This window comes from Amphiura filiformis, chromosome 6 (assembly GCF_039555335.1).
Source record: "Amphiura filiformis chromosome 6, Afil_fr2py, whole genome shotgun sequence".
In the NCBI taxonomy this organism is placed as follows: Eukaryota; Metazoa; Echinodermata; class Ophiuroidea; order Amphilepidida; family Amphiuridae; genus Amphiura; species Amphiura filiformis.
The window spans coordinates 7,528,428-7,544,521 of record NC_092633.1 but is presented as its reverse complement, the minus strand read 5'-3'; the positions used below and the strand labels follow the sequence as shown (position 1 = coordinate 7,544,521).

The window sequence follows — 16,094 nt, the reverse complement described above, 5'->3', positions numbered from 1 at the left end:
TGAAATAAATTCCTTAAAATATTGCAGTTGGAGTTTACAAATCTGGATTTTCATTCCTTGTATTTATAAAAAACATAACAAAGTACAAACATATTAAAAAAACTCAATTTTGCGAAAGAAACAATGTCTAGAGTACACAGCTGCCTTAAGCACTGTACAACACGGTTTTAAAACGCTATGGCTAAAAAGAAACAATAGCTATCAAGGTTGTCCCGCAGGGCTAAAATGAAACAATGGCGATCAAGCTTAAATTATAAATTAGCCCCCGATAGAGGGCGGGGCCTTAAGGATGGGGGAGATTGAAGGGTAAATATCGAAAAGGTAAAATATGAAATGGGTGTTAGGCTGTCTCTAAGTATCCATTTCATACTTACAGACAGCCCATCACCAATTTCATTCACATTGCTTTCATGCCCTTCTGGACTCTTCTATATTGGAACTCCATAAGTTGCAAGTCTTTACTATGGAAGTCGGCGGCCTCAGCCCTGCCGGGCTTGCAGCCTTAATCTTTTAAGCCCCTATTTATTTCCAATTTACACAACCTTGCGTAACCTTAACATTTTTTTTTAATTTAAAGATCGTTGTGTAACCTTAAATATACTTAAAAATAACAGATGGCGCAATCACTACACTAATGTGTTCAATATTAGCAGTTTAGCATAAATAATTTAGGTTAATGAGGAGGGTGCGAAAACAAAAAGCTATCAGTATAAAAAAAAATAGTGCCAAGAGTAATACATGGGTAAAGGGAGTAAGATATTCACATCCTATCCCCAGAATCTCCGCCAATGTTTTAATTCCTCAAATTTAGGGACGCGTCATTAGACTTTCAGGGGGACGAGGCAAGTTGGTTTCTGTTTCAAGCACAATAAAGTTGAGAAATTCTTGGAATACGGTTCACGAGGAGATAATAAGTATAGTGATTTCCATCGCGGTTTATACTTTGCCTTTTATAGTTTTTGACTCAAGACGCACGGTTCTTTCTCAAGACGCAAGCTAACGACTATCATATCTGTTCAAAATATATATTCAAGTGCAAGGGACCACATCTGGTTTCTTTATACGAAATCATTTACGGGAGATATTCATCATTTTCTACCCCGGTATCCTAAGATTTTCTTCTCATATCAAACTCGTACATAGCAAATTCACGTGTATCGATCCTGGGTATTTATTTTAGTATCTCTGCTGACAAAGTAATTATTAGGCAGGCGATGTCGGTGTGCCTGGCTTCTTTACTTATTCACTTAAATTCACGTTTAAATGTTAATTTATCGCAAACAACTTATACATTCAATAATTAGCAAATTTAGTAAGACTAGGAGCTACTTACATTTGTGTTAACAGTAACCATGGTAACAGTAGGTTTCTTATACACCGTAATATCGCCATCTTGTTTATCCATTACAACAATCGATACTGAAACTAACAATTTTGAATCGACCAGTGAAAACTTTGTAGCAGCCTGGCCATTCATATGATTATCACTTTAAAACCAGTCTTAATACCGACCATAAGTTATACTAGCTGACCCAGACTAATTTCCCTCTGTTTGTATGCCTTATATTTGCTATCGTGTTCGACGCGATGTTCGTTATCATTGTGCCGGCAGTTTCAATGGCAATGATATCAATATAATACATTGTGGTGACCATGCCTTGAACTTCAACCTTATTTTAGGTTGGTGGAATTATAGACCTCTATGCCTTTACTGATAGCTTATCATGTAATGTAGTCAAAAACTATAAATTATCAATGACACACTTTGAAGAATGGCACTTCATCGATAAGTTGAACATAAGTATACTTACCGGCAATAAAAATCGAGAATTTACTCTCAAATACTTACATTTTCAATAATCAATATGATGTGAAATTAACATTCCGTCACGATTTCACCACAATCAAAATATATTTGTACTAATTGTTTTGTACAAATAATGTAGTGTAGATACAACTATTGACATTGACATTATTGACCATTAATAGTATATTGTTGATATTACTTTTATTGTAATCGTTATTACATGCGCTATTGTTCTCATACAAACTGGTTACCGCTGGTTAGCATAGTTACCGCGGACGGCACATACTTAGGACATAGACCTTCGTAGCTTGTGTAGTCTCCTTCACAGCAGGTGTCTGTCCTTCCTAACACTCCACACTACCCTACGCCATACGTAAATTCGCCTAGCTCAATTTCCCTAAAATGAAATTTTTAAAAAATTCACTAGAACACTCGCCCACCGATCATTCAGAAGTCATCTTGGAATGTGAAGCTCTAATACATGTACATACTTTCAACAGAATTAACAATATTACATACTCCCTCTGAAATAATGGCCCCAAAATAGCTGTTCCATTTAATTTACATACTCCCTCTGAAAAAATGGCTGTTCCATCCGCTGAGAAATCAACATTTCCCTCTGCCTGAGCACTTAGTCCATGAATTGATCCTGATTTGCATTGTCATATAGAGTTAATTTTTGTACACAACAGGGACGTTACTATTGTTTTAACTAAATGAAGCATACTTTTGCTTTTATCTTTTGTTGTCCTTTATTAATCATAAATTAGGTGATTTAATTAATATAATTCTTTGTTTCAGCGAGCCTGGGGTAAACAGACAAACAAAAACATGGGTCAAAATCCTTCAATTTCTGTGAAAATTGAACAAAAAGTACCCAAATCCCTACATTTTATATCTCCCTGTGTTATAGAAAATTTTATACGTCACATTTAAAATCATTTAAAACGACTTATAAATTGCCTTATGCTATAATGGGGTCTTATACATTTGTATTGTGTGAATTTTGTAGCTCTTTGTTTTTAAATGCCTTTGGCTTCCAGGTTAGTTTCTCGGAGCTGGTGAGGTGTATTGGGGTGTGACTTGGTAGGGTGGTGGTAAGTGGCTGCCCTAAGACTTGATGCAATTGTTGGCGCAAAATATGCAAATTAGGTAGCTAATTTGCATATTTAACTTAAACATTGTTTTTGGGTGTTTTTTTTTGTCATTTTGAAGAACTAGTGAGGCGTATAGGGATGTAACTTGATGAGGTTGTGGTAAGCGGAAGTCGTAAGATCCGATGCGATTTTTGTCGCAAGATATGCAAATTAGTCACCACATTTGCCTATTTTTTCATTTGTCGAAATGCTTTTGGCCATTTTTCGGAACTGGTGAGGCATATAGAAATGTAATTTGGTGGGGTGATGGTTAAGAGCAGTCTTAAGATCAGATGCTATTTTTGTCACAAAATATGCAAATCAGCCACCTCATTTCCTTTTTTTTTTTTATTCTTGCCATTTTTCGGAACTGGTGAGGCATATAGAAATGTAACTTGGTAGGGTGGTGGTAAAGGGGCAGTCTTAAGATCCCACGTGATTTTTGTCGCAAGATATTCAAATTAGCCACCTCATTTGCATATTTGTTTATTTTTAAAAAGGCTTTTTGCCATTTTTTTGGAACTGGTGAGGCGTATAGAGATTTAACTTCGTGGGATGGTGGTAAAGGGGTAACATCCCATGTGATTTTTGTCGCAAAATATGCAAATTAGCTACCTCATTTGCATATTTTTTATTTTTAAAAACGTTTTTAGCTAGAATAGAAGGTTGACGCTGCGCCAAAACACGTATGTAAGTGTATAATTATTTAATGATAAATGAACTACCACAATGTTCCTGTCAGTGCTGCAGTGCAAAACTTCTCATGCAATTCCATCTTTAACATTACATTCAAATAATAATTACATTGTAAATTGGAACTGACACCAATTCTTTTCAGGAATTCTTGTTTCATTAAAGCCAAAGTACACGCGCGGTAGCCATGGTATTCTTGCATGGGAGCAAACAAAAACATAAAATAATAGCCCAAAAGTGGTCACGTACAGATAACATTTGGAAACGGGCTGGTGTATAACATTATAGTTTATCTTGATCGTATGTGTGATAACAAAAATAATTGTCATTATTTAATTATGACCTTGCGGCATCGGCATGCTCGGTGTCTGTCCTCGCAGTGCATTACGAAATAATTATTTCAAAATTAAGTTAATAGTAACAACACATCTACTTAATTATTCATAAGTATCATTTATTTAAATGGTTTGTAATAACAAAGAGCCTGCTCACCATCGCATTGCCTGATATAACCCTAAACAAATGACGAAAACGAGACGTCACGGTACAAGGTCCTAGAACAGATAGTCAATACCCGGAGTCAATAGTCAATTAATTTCGATACACTTGTAAATGATTCAATCATTTTAAATTTTATATTATCTATCTGTAAGTTGTTGATGATCATGGTTGCTTGTTTCAATTTCACAACATTTATGTTACATGATGGAAAAACAAAATGATCTCCCTGGTTTGATTGAAGAAGATCCTAGGACACCTGTTATTAACAGGGAAGTAAGTATGCATCTCTCTTGACTGTTTAAAAGTGCTTTAGTGCTTATATTTTTAAATGCGTACTTTGTTGTTCAAATTAACACTTGTGCTATCCCCGAAATCCCCGGTCCTATCAAGATTCAACCCTGTCTCACAGTTATCATGGAGGCTAGAGCTTGAGGAAGACTAGAAGCCTGATCGAAATATTGGCAAAACAGTGCTATAAATAAGCAAATTGAGCTTTCCGCGGGCCATTTGGAACCTTTGCCTTAAACGTTTGCGGACCATGCTTGCGGGCTCAAATAAAATTTTAATTGAAGGGATTTTGAAGTGGATAATCGTGATATTACAACGACATGTCGGCGGTGGCCAGCCCAATATTGATAAAAAATGATTTTCGGACTGGTGCACCCCTAAGTATAGAGATGTATGTGATGTCGAACCAGCGATATGTTTCAACACAATGTAAAAACCTACAGTATTATCATCTTTTTTTTCTATTTCCTCACAGGAACTTCACGGCAAAGTGACACTTTGGTTAGTTATATCTACCGTTGTAGTATCGATCGGAGCTGTAGTGCCTCTGGGATACAACCTGGGTGTTACGACCGTTGCTGCGCCAGTAAGTAACCTGACTTGGCCTATAATAAAACAAAGCGTGTAAGCACCAAGCACCACTCGGGGGCACATAACACAAATGACCGTACGGGTATGCTCCTCGGAAAAATCCCTTTAGGGATTAGGCAGCCCACTAAATTTGAACAAAAAGAGCTTCAAAAGACCCTTTATTGTTATAATTTCAGCTCTTAAAAGACTCCTAACATGCCTATTGCTCATTCCTCTGGTTTTAGGCGATTTTCAACCAGAAAGTAATGAAAGACCTTTGATTTTGAAATCGCGGTAGTGAAAACATAATTATGTACAACTATTTTCCTTGCTGACATATCCCAATTTGCGTCCCTGGTTGCATCAAAATTAATCAAAAGAAAGAATTTACCTTCAGCATGTTCAACGCACTCAACACATGAGCGAATCAGTTCAGACTGACCTGTTTCTCGTCTCCACAGAGTAGTGAATCACACTTATACCCAGGCTAATCTATGAGACTTTTATTCTTTCACATGGATGTCGTATGTGGACCGAATATACTTTAAAAGTTGTACCTTTTTGTGATCATATTTAGAATCAGCCTAAAAAAATGCAGGGCTATACATGTAAAGAACATTACAAGAACAACAATATACATGAAGCAAAAATAACAAACAAAAATACCACAAATTAATCCAGCTCATAAGCAAGCTTGAAGAAATGTTTCTTGATTAAGGATTTGAATGACTCGATTGACGAGCAATTGCGAATAAAATTGGGAAGACTGTTCCATATGAGAGGGGCTGCCACAGAGAAGGCACGATCACCCCATGACCGAGATGATTTAGGTTGAACAAGGAGAGTTTTATTTGCAGAACGAAGAGTTCATATATGTATGGATTCATGTAAATGCCTTATTTTGTCTTAAATATACGGCTTTTGACTGAGCAGCCTATGTTAGAACATCTATGACAATGACAAAGGTACCAAAATCTGAGTTTTGATGATTTTTACGATCGTCCGGATGAGCAAATCACTGAATAGGCCTTTAATACCGGAAATCCTGCATTTTGAGAGGTTTACGAACTCGACATTTGCCCAATGCCGGCATTCCGACAGAGAATTTAGCCCGAAACACCGGCATTCAGATTGAGTCTTACTGACCGGCACTAGTAGTAGGCAATGAACCGGCATAAACACGGTCCAGAAGAAAACTGTACAATATAATGGTGGATTTAGCAATTTGACTCAATCCATGTCGAATTTGACACTATCGGATCAAATTTGACATTGTGACAGGATTTCTGTTTTAATTTGAAATCGTGTAAGATCCCCGGGGTAAGATCTTATTTCACTAGATTGTTTAAGAGTGATATACATGGTTAAAATACTAATCTGATAGTCATGGATGAAGAACTTATATAGCCAATGTTTAGTACCTCCAGATCTTTTTATAATAATAATAATAATTATCATTATTATTATTATTATTATTATTATTATTATTATTATTATTATTATTATTATTATTATTATTATTATTATTATTATTATTATTATTATTATTATTATTATTATGTAGTGCAATATTTATTTTTGTGTCTCTATCACTTGCTTGCTACCCGTTACCTGCGCAGTTTATTACAAATTAGGAATATTATAATCATGATAAAAGACGGTGTTACAATACCAACCGAATCATTATTTTCTTAAGTTTATTTTAGAGTTTCTGAATGTAACTAATCAAGAGCTTTGGAACGGCAATGCACCAGATTTGGCTATTACTTGGATTTATTCCTGCACAGTGACAATCTATGCTGTAGGCGGTGCATTAGGAGCTACCATCGGAGGGCGGTTTTGTGATGCATTGGGAAGGTTAGTGTTTGTTTGTTTGTTTGTTTGTTTGTTTACCCAGGTTGGTCCGTGAGGAACACATGCTAATCCATGGAAAACCATGGACCGTTCCAAGCTCATACAAATGCACAAGCCTGGATAGCCAGTGTAGGCTAATATATGCATGTTGGCCTAGATAGCTTTGATAAACAAAGCAAGAAATGGAAGAAAATAGCTAGGAAAAAGAGAAAAGAGAGAAGGCCACTCCCAAACACAATTGTACAATTTTACTCTTAGCCCTTACTTCGTGAGAAAGGAAACTGGAATTCCAATCTCAGGCCCCGGTGTGGGGGGGTGCAGGCTGTGTGTGTGGGGATGGAGGGGTGGGGGTGTATGTTAGCATATGTGAAAATAAAATCAAAAATGAGAATAATAAGGCCGAGAGCCTATTATAATAGTAAATGACAGAATATATACCAGTACACTTATGCATTTTTCAGTAGGCTTAGCCAAAATAATCAACCCGGGTCAATTTTCTTCATGACAGGGGCTATGGTGTGAACTGATATTACGTACATTTTTGCGTGAAATCCTGCATGCCCACAATAAATAAATACAAATCCTAGCTCAGTACGGAAATGTTAAAGAGAGTTGGACACTGTGATATTTGAAGCTCTCAAATTTGGTTTTATCTAGGAAGTACAGCTTGGTTGTGTCTGCCATACTCCTCCCACTTGCAGGTTTGCTAATGGGAATCTGCCAAATAGCAGGCATTTACGGGTTACTATTCTTGGGAAGATTTGTGGCTGGTTTATATGCCGGTAAGTTACAATAAACGTATGGGTCCAAGTATGTAATAAAGGTTTGGCTACAAAACGATTCTCTTAATGCATCTACGCACTGTTTCCACTTCGAGACACCCGGCCCGAGTACACAGATTTTTCCAAGCACAGCGAGCATTGCCTCAACACAGTCTGTGTTTATACTATAGGGCTGAATGCATAAGATCATAAGAGCTGTGTGAGATCTAGCTGGTGACTAGTGGAAAATACGGCATCTGTGACTGGTTTTTGTCAAAACCCCGAATATTCCTTTCATCCAATCAGAAGAGTTTTTATATCAAACGAAAGCTAACACTCTCCGCTAAAAACACGTTTTTTCACTCTGTCAACAGATGACGCAAATCAATGTTTATAGCAACGCGAATGTGAAAAATCTGTTGAAACGACAAATTCAAGCAAAGTTTTTGACCAAGATGTTGGTTTTAAAAGTCAAAACCTCAAGTGCTCTTACAATATTTTTCAAATTTATGTCATTAAATGAAAGAGCACACTTCATAGGTTCATTTCAATGGACAAGTCTTTTTAAATTGCAAATCTTGTGCAAAAGGTTACTATTTTCACCTGTTTTGTCATACGGTTGTAAATTCAATGAACTATGACTTTGCAAAAGTTGATGCCTCCTGCTCCTTATTCTTCACTCTGGGCACTCAGAGTACTCATTATCTGTGTCGTTGCAGGAATTAGTTTGGGGATTATACCTGTTTATCTGGCTGAAATATCACCTATCAATTTACGTGGAGCTGTCGGAGTCTTCGCTGTTTTCATGACAGTCGTTGGACAACTACTTAGTCATGTAAGACATAAGACACACACGCCCATAATGTAACACACCCACAACCACCCCCACATACACCCCGACATACTACTTACGCACAATTCCAGACAGTTCAAAACAGCCTTTACTTTTGCGACGTAGCTTGCGACATCATCACGTTAGCGACATGTTAATAATTTTCCTAGCATTGCAATTATCATGATTATTATTTACTTTTGTCTGTTGCAGGTGATAGGTTTCTGGGGGTTCTATGACCAGAAATCATGGCCAATACTTCTATCTTTAGTTGGCTTTATGGGGATGATTCTCATTGTCGTCTTTCCATTTTGCCCAGAAAGTCCACGCTGGTTGTTTCTCAAGCAAAAACGCTACCGTGATGCAGAAATAGGTATATATTGAAATGCATCTCTGGTAGCTTTAATACCGAAGATGGAGCGTTTCTTTTGTTGTACAAGGTGTATGATGAATAATTACAATGTTTCGATGCGGGATATCTATGGACAATGTGCGTGATGTAGCAGGAATAAATGACGTACAATTTTTTCAATTAATTATTAATCCTTCAATCATGGAACAATTCTTTCATCGGATAACCATTTTTCTGCTTCACTGATAATATTCCTATATTTTCAGCTTTACAACGGCTTCGAGGTAAAACTGCAGATATTAGTACCGAGATTGAGGAGATGAAACTCGAAGCACTGCGAGATGAAAGTAACTCTACCGATGGTAGAGTGGGTGCTATGGATATTATTAGATTGAAAAATCCCGAATGGAAGAATCCGATCTTGATATGCCTTATCTTGACGGTCGGGTATCATTTCTCAGGCATATCGGCGGTGAGTTTAGTAGAACTGTCCTTTTGGAAAGATCATTAAATGTTCTAATAGACCACTTTTGATGCTCCTACCCACCGCATACAAATACATCACTCTTCCACACACACACCCCACACACGTCCCCATATAAGGCCTACCACCACCCCCACACCTACCCCCATTCAAACACGCCCATATGGAGAGGTTTCTATACAAAAACAATTCTCTTATAAACAATCTACGCACAATTTCCACGTACCTCGATACACCTGAGCACAAGAGCTCTCAAGCAAGCAGTGAATTGTCTCCACACAGTCTTTGATTACACTACACGGTTCAGTGCATAGCATCGTAAGAACTGTGGAGCTTCTAGCTGGAAATTGGTCCTCTGTGATTGGTTTTTGTCAAAACCTCAAGCGTTTCCTTCATCCAATTGAGAATTTATTTTATATCAAACGAAAGCTTACACTTCCCCCTAAAATAATTTTTCCTCATTAGGTCAACAGATAACGCAATTCAATGTTATAACTAGGTGAACGTGGTAAATCTGTTGAAACTACCTATCAAAGCACATTTTTGGCCAAAATATAGGTTTTAAGAGTTCAAAACATCAAGTGTTGAATGGCCAATTTTCTTCAAATTGCAAATCTTGTGCAAAAAGTTACTATTTTCGCCTGTTTTGTAAATCAATGAACTATGACTTTGCTAAAGAGCGCTTACAAATTGATATGCCCCACAGTCTGCAAACTGCTTACAGTCTCCATTCCGTTACTGGGTAATGGAGCAATTAAGCCTGCTACAGAACCTAAAGTAACGGTGAACTCTATTCTGATATTGTACTGAATAAGGACAAATTCACGATCTGGTCCATGGGGGCCAAAGGCGGCAAATTTGAAACTGAGATAAAGGTAAAAATATGGAGTAAAAAACAATACGATACATAAGAAAATAGAGATCAAAAAACTTCATAACTTTAGAATCAAGTATGCTAGACCTTTGGTGTTTTCAGTAAATAATAACCTATTACATGTAAAATGTAATAATTATAGTAACCCAATTTTCAAAATTGCCTCCTTTGGTCCCCATGGACCAGACTGTGTAATATTATCATCATCTTAATACTCTTTACTACATGTACTGTACTTTTGTAATTACTTTTAGCTTTTCTTTTATACAACCGAAATATTTAAATCAGCGGGTCTCAATCAAGAAGAAATTGCTTTAGCAACTGTCGGTTACAGTAGTATCAACCTCATCGCAACTGTTATAGGGGTAAGTTCCCGAAAGGAGAAAAGGCAAAATACTGAAACGTTCATAGTCATGCATAGTGCTTTGTAGATCTCTTGGTTTGTATCTTAAGCATGCTATAGTCTAAGCGATAATTTCGATGCATCTCTCCTCTGAGCCTAATCCGTTGATCTGTTTTAGTGGTTTCTAGTATAGTTGCACAAACACCATTTCTTAAACCCTACGCATTGTTTGCGATTTTAACCGCATATTACCAGGCCTTTAGATAAACTGACTGTGCAACAAAATGAAGTAGTTCTAATTGTTATTGCACCCATCGTGGAAAGACTGTGGGTGTGTTTATCAGATCAATTGCCTTGTCCCAATATGTCGCCAAATGATGTCCTGATAACGCACCTGAAGTCAGTGAAGTGAGTGGTGTTTTTTTGCAGCATATTAACGGACATTTACTTCAATGGTATAAAGCACTATTAATATTTGAACTATAATCTAGTCAACTGGACTGAGTGGGAAATTTTCACGTCCAAACCAGTCCGTTATATTCATCTCTATAATGTAGGTCTACTGGTTTCCACCCTCCCACAGTGTAAATTACCCATTACCAACTTCAAAGTAATGCGCCATGTTGCCTTAGCTCTAAAGCTGCAGCACCCATATTTATCCAACAGTGAAATATGTTGAAAAATCACTCATGGACTTTCATGTTCAATTTTTTCAGGTTCAAATTATTGTTAAATTATTCAAATGCTTATTATTTACACCATAATGTATTTGAGAATAAACTTTGACTTTGTTGTATATTTTACACCCTGCTATGACTGGTACACTCAGCCAGCAGCATAGTGTTTCTACATGCAGGTCGTATCAACAGAATTCATGCGTGCATAGCCGACCCCCATTCACGTCCGCCCCCACACACCCGGGACACCCCCACACAGCGGCCATGCGTTACGTGACCTATGACCCGTAACGCGCCCCGTTACGTGACCTATGACACGTAACGCGCCCCGTTTCGTGACCTATGACCCGTAACTCGCCCGTTACGTGACCTATGACACGTAACGCACCCCGTTACGTGACCTATGACCCGTAACGTGACCTATAATACGTAACTCGCCCCGTTACGTGACCTACGTGACATATGACCGGTAACTCGCCCGTTACGTGACCTATGGAACGTAACGCGCCTCGTTACGTGACCTATGACCCGTAACTCGCACCGTTACGTGAAGACCCGTAACGCGCCCCGTTACGTGACCGATGACCCGTCACCCGCCCCGTTACGTGACCGATGACCCGTCACGCGCCCCGTTACGTGACCTATGACCCGTAACGCGTCCCGTTACGTGACCTATGAGACGTAACGCACCCCGTTACGTGACCTATGACCCTTAACTCGCACCGTTACGTGACCTATGACCTGTAACGCGCCCCGTTACGTGACCTATGACCCGTAACTCGCCCGTTACGTGACCTATGACCCGTAACACGTCCCATTACGTGACCTATGAAAATTTGCAACGGACCCACTTCACAACCTTCAGCGCATTCAACGCTAGGATATGCCAATGACAGATACTGAGATAGACATTGACATTCATACACAAACAAATTAAATATTTGCAATTAAAACTCATGTTTTTGAATGATTCTGAACTTTATCAAATCTCACCAGTCTTTTGCAAGCTATGCATTGTGGGTAATAATTCACACATAGTAAAGGTCACGATAAATCGAAGCTGAGAGTCGAGCAAATTTATCAATGAAAATCCAGCGATGACGTCATTGGGTCAACGATTTTCCGAATGCTGATTGGTTGCTTGCATCACTGTCAGTGATATGTACACGCATAGTACGGAATGATTTTTCCTATGGGTAAAATTAACCGCGCTATCTCTTTATAAAGACAGTTCTTGTTGGTTTTGTTTAGTGTTTGTTTGTTTTGTGCACAGGTATTATTAGTAGACAAAGTTGGAAGGAGGCCATTACTACTATATCCTTTCATGGCAGGACTTGTCTTGCTTGTAGGAATGACAGTAACCATCAATACACAGGTATAATAATTATTTATAATTTATTCTCGCAAACATTAATGTCTAATATTTCAACGATTCACTATCAGAAAAAGTGAAATAAAAGAGGCAGAAAACGTCACAGCACGTTGGCAAGTGTAGTTACTTTTGTCGCAGTGGGCATCGGATTGGGGTTCCCCGAGTTTTTGAGATTTTTCAAAACCACTCAGTTTGTTGACATATTTTGTAACCTCACGTAGACTTCGAAGTCACAGGCGGTCCTGCCAAGTGGGGGGCAAACATTTTCATATCGTTCCGCTAATACGGTACGAAAATTAATTTACGGGACAGGTTTCACCACTACAGTAGTGCTTACTGTGGTTTCATCAGACTGGCAACGCATCACAGCTCATCACCATCTGAATGTGTCCTTTTATAGGCAACAGGGACCACCGTTGGGGGCGTGATGAGTTGGTCAAAGATATTATTGAATGAATAGGCCCCCTCATCCTTATTCAGAGTGTCTTTTCCTTTTCGGTGTATCCAGATGGCCTCTTTTAGCCATTTGGTGGCCTTGTCGATAACTTTTGAGTCCTCCCAATTGATTGAATGATCGGTAGAGGCAACGTGGTCGGTGATAGCTGACTTGTGAATGTATGTGATAAAAGATTTTCGGCTGGCACGTGTGTATGGCTCAGTTTCAAGTTTCTCCACCTCTTATTGGTAATCTTTGAGGCGAAAGAACGGTCAGTTTCCAACTGTACCAGCACAGTTCCTACATAGATTGGCTGTCCTTTCGGATTTTGAATTCTCACTGCACGGATTTTCAATCTCACTGCACGAACACGTTAACATAAAATAGCCCCCACCCCACCCCCGACAACGGACACTGATACGGACACCAACTTAACAGTGAATAATGAGTGATTGTGCATTATATACAACATATATTATTTTCTTCACCTACCATTTTTATTATTTCTGTTTTCATTTATTAGGATGATCTGGATTGGATGAAATGGCTGACCATCGCGATTGTTTTTATTTTTACCGTGCTTTTCGGCATGGGTCCAAGTATGTAAAATTAATACTAAGAATTTCTCATTCCTGACAAAATAGAAAATGCACGTAGTGGTCCTTAATCTACCTAAATGTATATTTTTACAACCATAATATTTGGGCGAAGCCAGCAAATATTGGTAATTTAGGGGCTAAAATAGCCAAATAAGAGGTTAATTTGGTCAGAAACCCATATACAAGCGTCAACATTGGGGGGGGGGGGGTGATTTTATGGACCATTCCCGTGCAAAATATTGGGGGATTCTACGCCTATTTGCTATGGTACTTAATTCTGTTACATCACTACTTCTACGGCGAATGAGATATAAAAAGCTAAACAGCATGATGCGGTAATATATCGCATCATATGTATTATTTTGTTTGACTCAAGTATTCAATATGTTGATATTTCAGCAAGTGTTAAAAATGTGATAATAGCTGAGCTTTGGTTGCAAAGCACACGACCAGCGGCCATCAGCTTAACGTACCAAGGAACTTGGTGGGCAATGACCCTTGTATCACTTACATTCCCGCTCCTAAACGTACGTATTTAAAAAAACACCCAATTCAAAAAATTCTCAATTCAAAAATTCAATTCAATGTTTGTTGTAAGGTGATGAGGATGGAAATAATGTTGTAGATGAGGTGTTGTTAGCTAGTTGTTGTCGTTGTTGTGTTTGTTAATGTTGTTGTTGTTGTTGTTGTTGTTGTTGTTGTTGTTGTTGATGATGATGATGATGATAATGATGATGATGATGATGATAATGGTGATGATGGTGATGATGATGATGATGATGATGACGATGATGATGATGATGATGATGATGAAGATAATGAAGATGAAGATGGATGTAAATTTTACAGGAAACACGTCATAGGTTTATCGTGTCCAGGAGGCTATACGGTCTACAAGTAGCTACGTCGCTACTCGAAAAGTTCATAATGCAGTCATGTCTACAGTAGAATTCACCACGACCTTTGCAGGACTTAAACCCCATTAAAAGCTATTAAACCAAGATGACACTCATTGAAAACAGCTCAACTATGTTAAATCATATCTTCTCTGGTTAAATCCACACTACACATGTTTCTGTTTTACATGTGTGTACCTGTGCGGTGTTGCAATGAGCTGGTATTATAGTTTCAGTTGGGTAACCGATTATAAAGAAAATGCAAGGTAACAATACCCTTTGTTTACGAAATAAGTCTGCATATTGTTAACCAGCATTCTTGAAAATGAGAAACATAATGGTTGTAGACTTAACACGGTTTGGAAATATTTCTTCATATTTTTGGTGTTATCTGTCGTTTACATATCCTTCCTAAAACACCAAAGTGCGAATATTTCCAAACACCTAAATTGGCTAAAAATTTAGGACATGTTACAAAACTATATTTTCTAGAATTTCAGAGATTACTTTAAATATTGGCCGGTTATTTTTCACACAGTGACGTTAACTAGGCAATAGCCTATACTTCTAACATACACTATTTGTAGCGGTCACGCGTCAATGGTGAGAGCACTGTGTATTGTGTATAGGAAAGCGGACAGTAACTGCAGTATGTCACTAGTACCTAACCTTAAACCTAACCCCAACTCTAAACTTAGCCCTTACTTTCGGACCAGTAAACCCTTCTAATTTTCGGACTAGTGAAACTTATATTTAGACTAGCATTAGAACTAGCGAGTTTTCTCTTTTCATTTCTTTTACAGGAAGAATTGGGTGGATATACCTTCCTTATATACTTCGCTTGTTTACTAGCAGTTACTATTGTAATGTATCGATATCTACCTGAAACTAAAAATAAGACCTTTGCAGAGATTACGGCCAATTTTGTAAAATCACCTAAGCATAAAAGGAAAAGACTAGAAGAAGATCTGGAGGCAGAGACTTATGTAAATGGTGGTGCTGTGAAAGAGACGAATATTACGGAAGAAACTAAAACCTAAGTCAAAACCCATAAGATTTTACAAGCCTACACTGTAAATATTTTGTGCAGTACTTTACGAAAATGGACCAATCCTGCCGTAAAATGACAGCAGATATAGATTTGTACAGTGTATCAAAACTCTTATTACCCGAAGATAAGCCTGCAATATGCACAGGTGACCAGTCCTATCAAAGCAAAAACAAATGTGAAATACACCATTTTAATGCTGTGTCATGATATCATGGACAGGATATATTATGTGTTTTAACAACAGAATTGAGCAGGAAATCAACTTTGTTGATTATTTCAGATGCACTTCATATTGAATTAAACAAAATGTGGCGTGTCTTTTTGTATGCCATATTTTGTGTTGTGTTGTTTTGTACCTTTAGATTTTCTTATTATACAGTTGTGTAAGTTCATACGTGCAGGTAGTAAACAAGAAGTAAAAAGATTAAAACTTTCAACTGCACTCACCAGGTTATTTTTTTCCCAAATATTTCAGAACCAACTGGTTCCTTCCTCAGTGGGTGATGGTGTGTGAGATGCTGCTGAGATCAGTGTTTCTAGAAGATCTTCTACAACAGTTGCCAGTTGG

At 37.9% G+C, this 16,094-nt stretch overlaps 1 protein-coding gene across 1 annotated transcript; it reads left to right on the top strand.

Annotated features, from left to right (window-relative positions):
- Positions 1 to 4,341: 4,341 nt before the first annotated feature.
- On the top strand, positions 4,342 to 15,515 carry LOC140154154 (solute carrier family 2, facilitated glucose transporter member 5-like). Its single transcript, XM_072176762.1, has 10 exons — positions 4,342 to 4,410; positions 4,901 to 5,011; positions 6,692 to 6,852; positions 7,507 to 7,631; positions 8,330 to 8,445; positions 8,656 to 8,815; positions 9,061 to 9,266; positions 10,407 to 10,517; positions 12,446 to 12,547; positions 15,279 to 15,515. Exons 1-10 carry the CDS (start codon positions 4,342 to 4,344, stop codon positions 15,513 to 15,515), a joined length of 1,398 nt encoding a protein of 465 aa, XP_072032863.1.
- Positions 15,516 to 16,094: the final 579 nt, after the last annotated feature.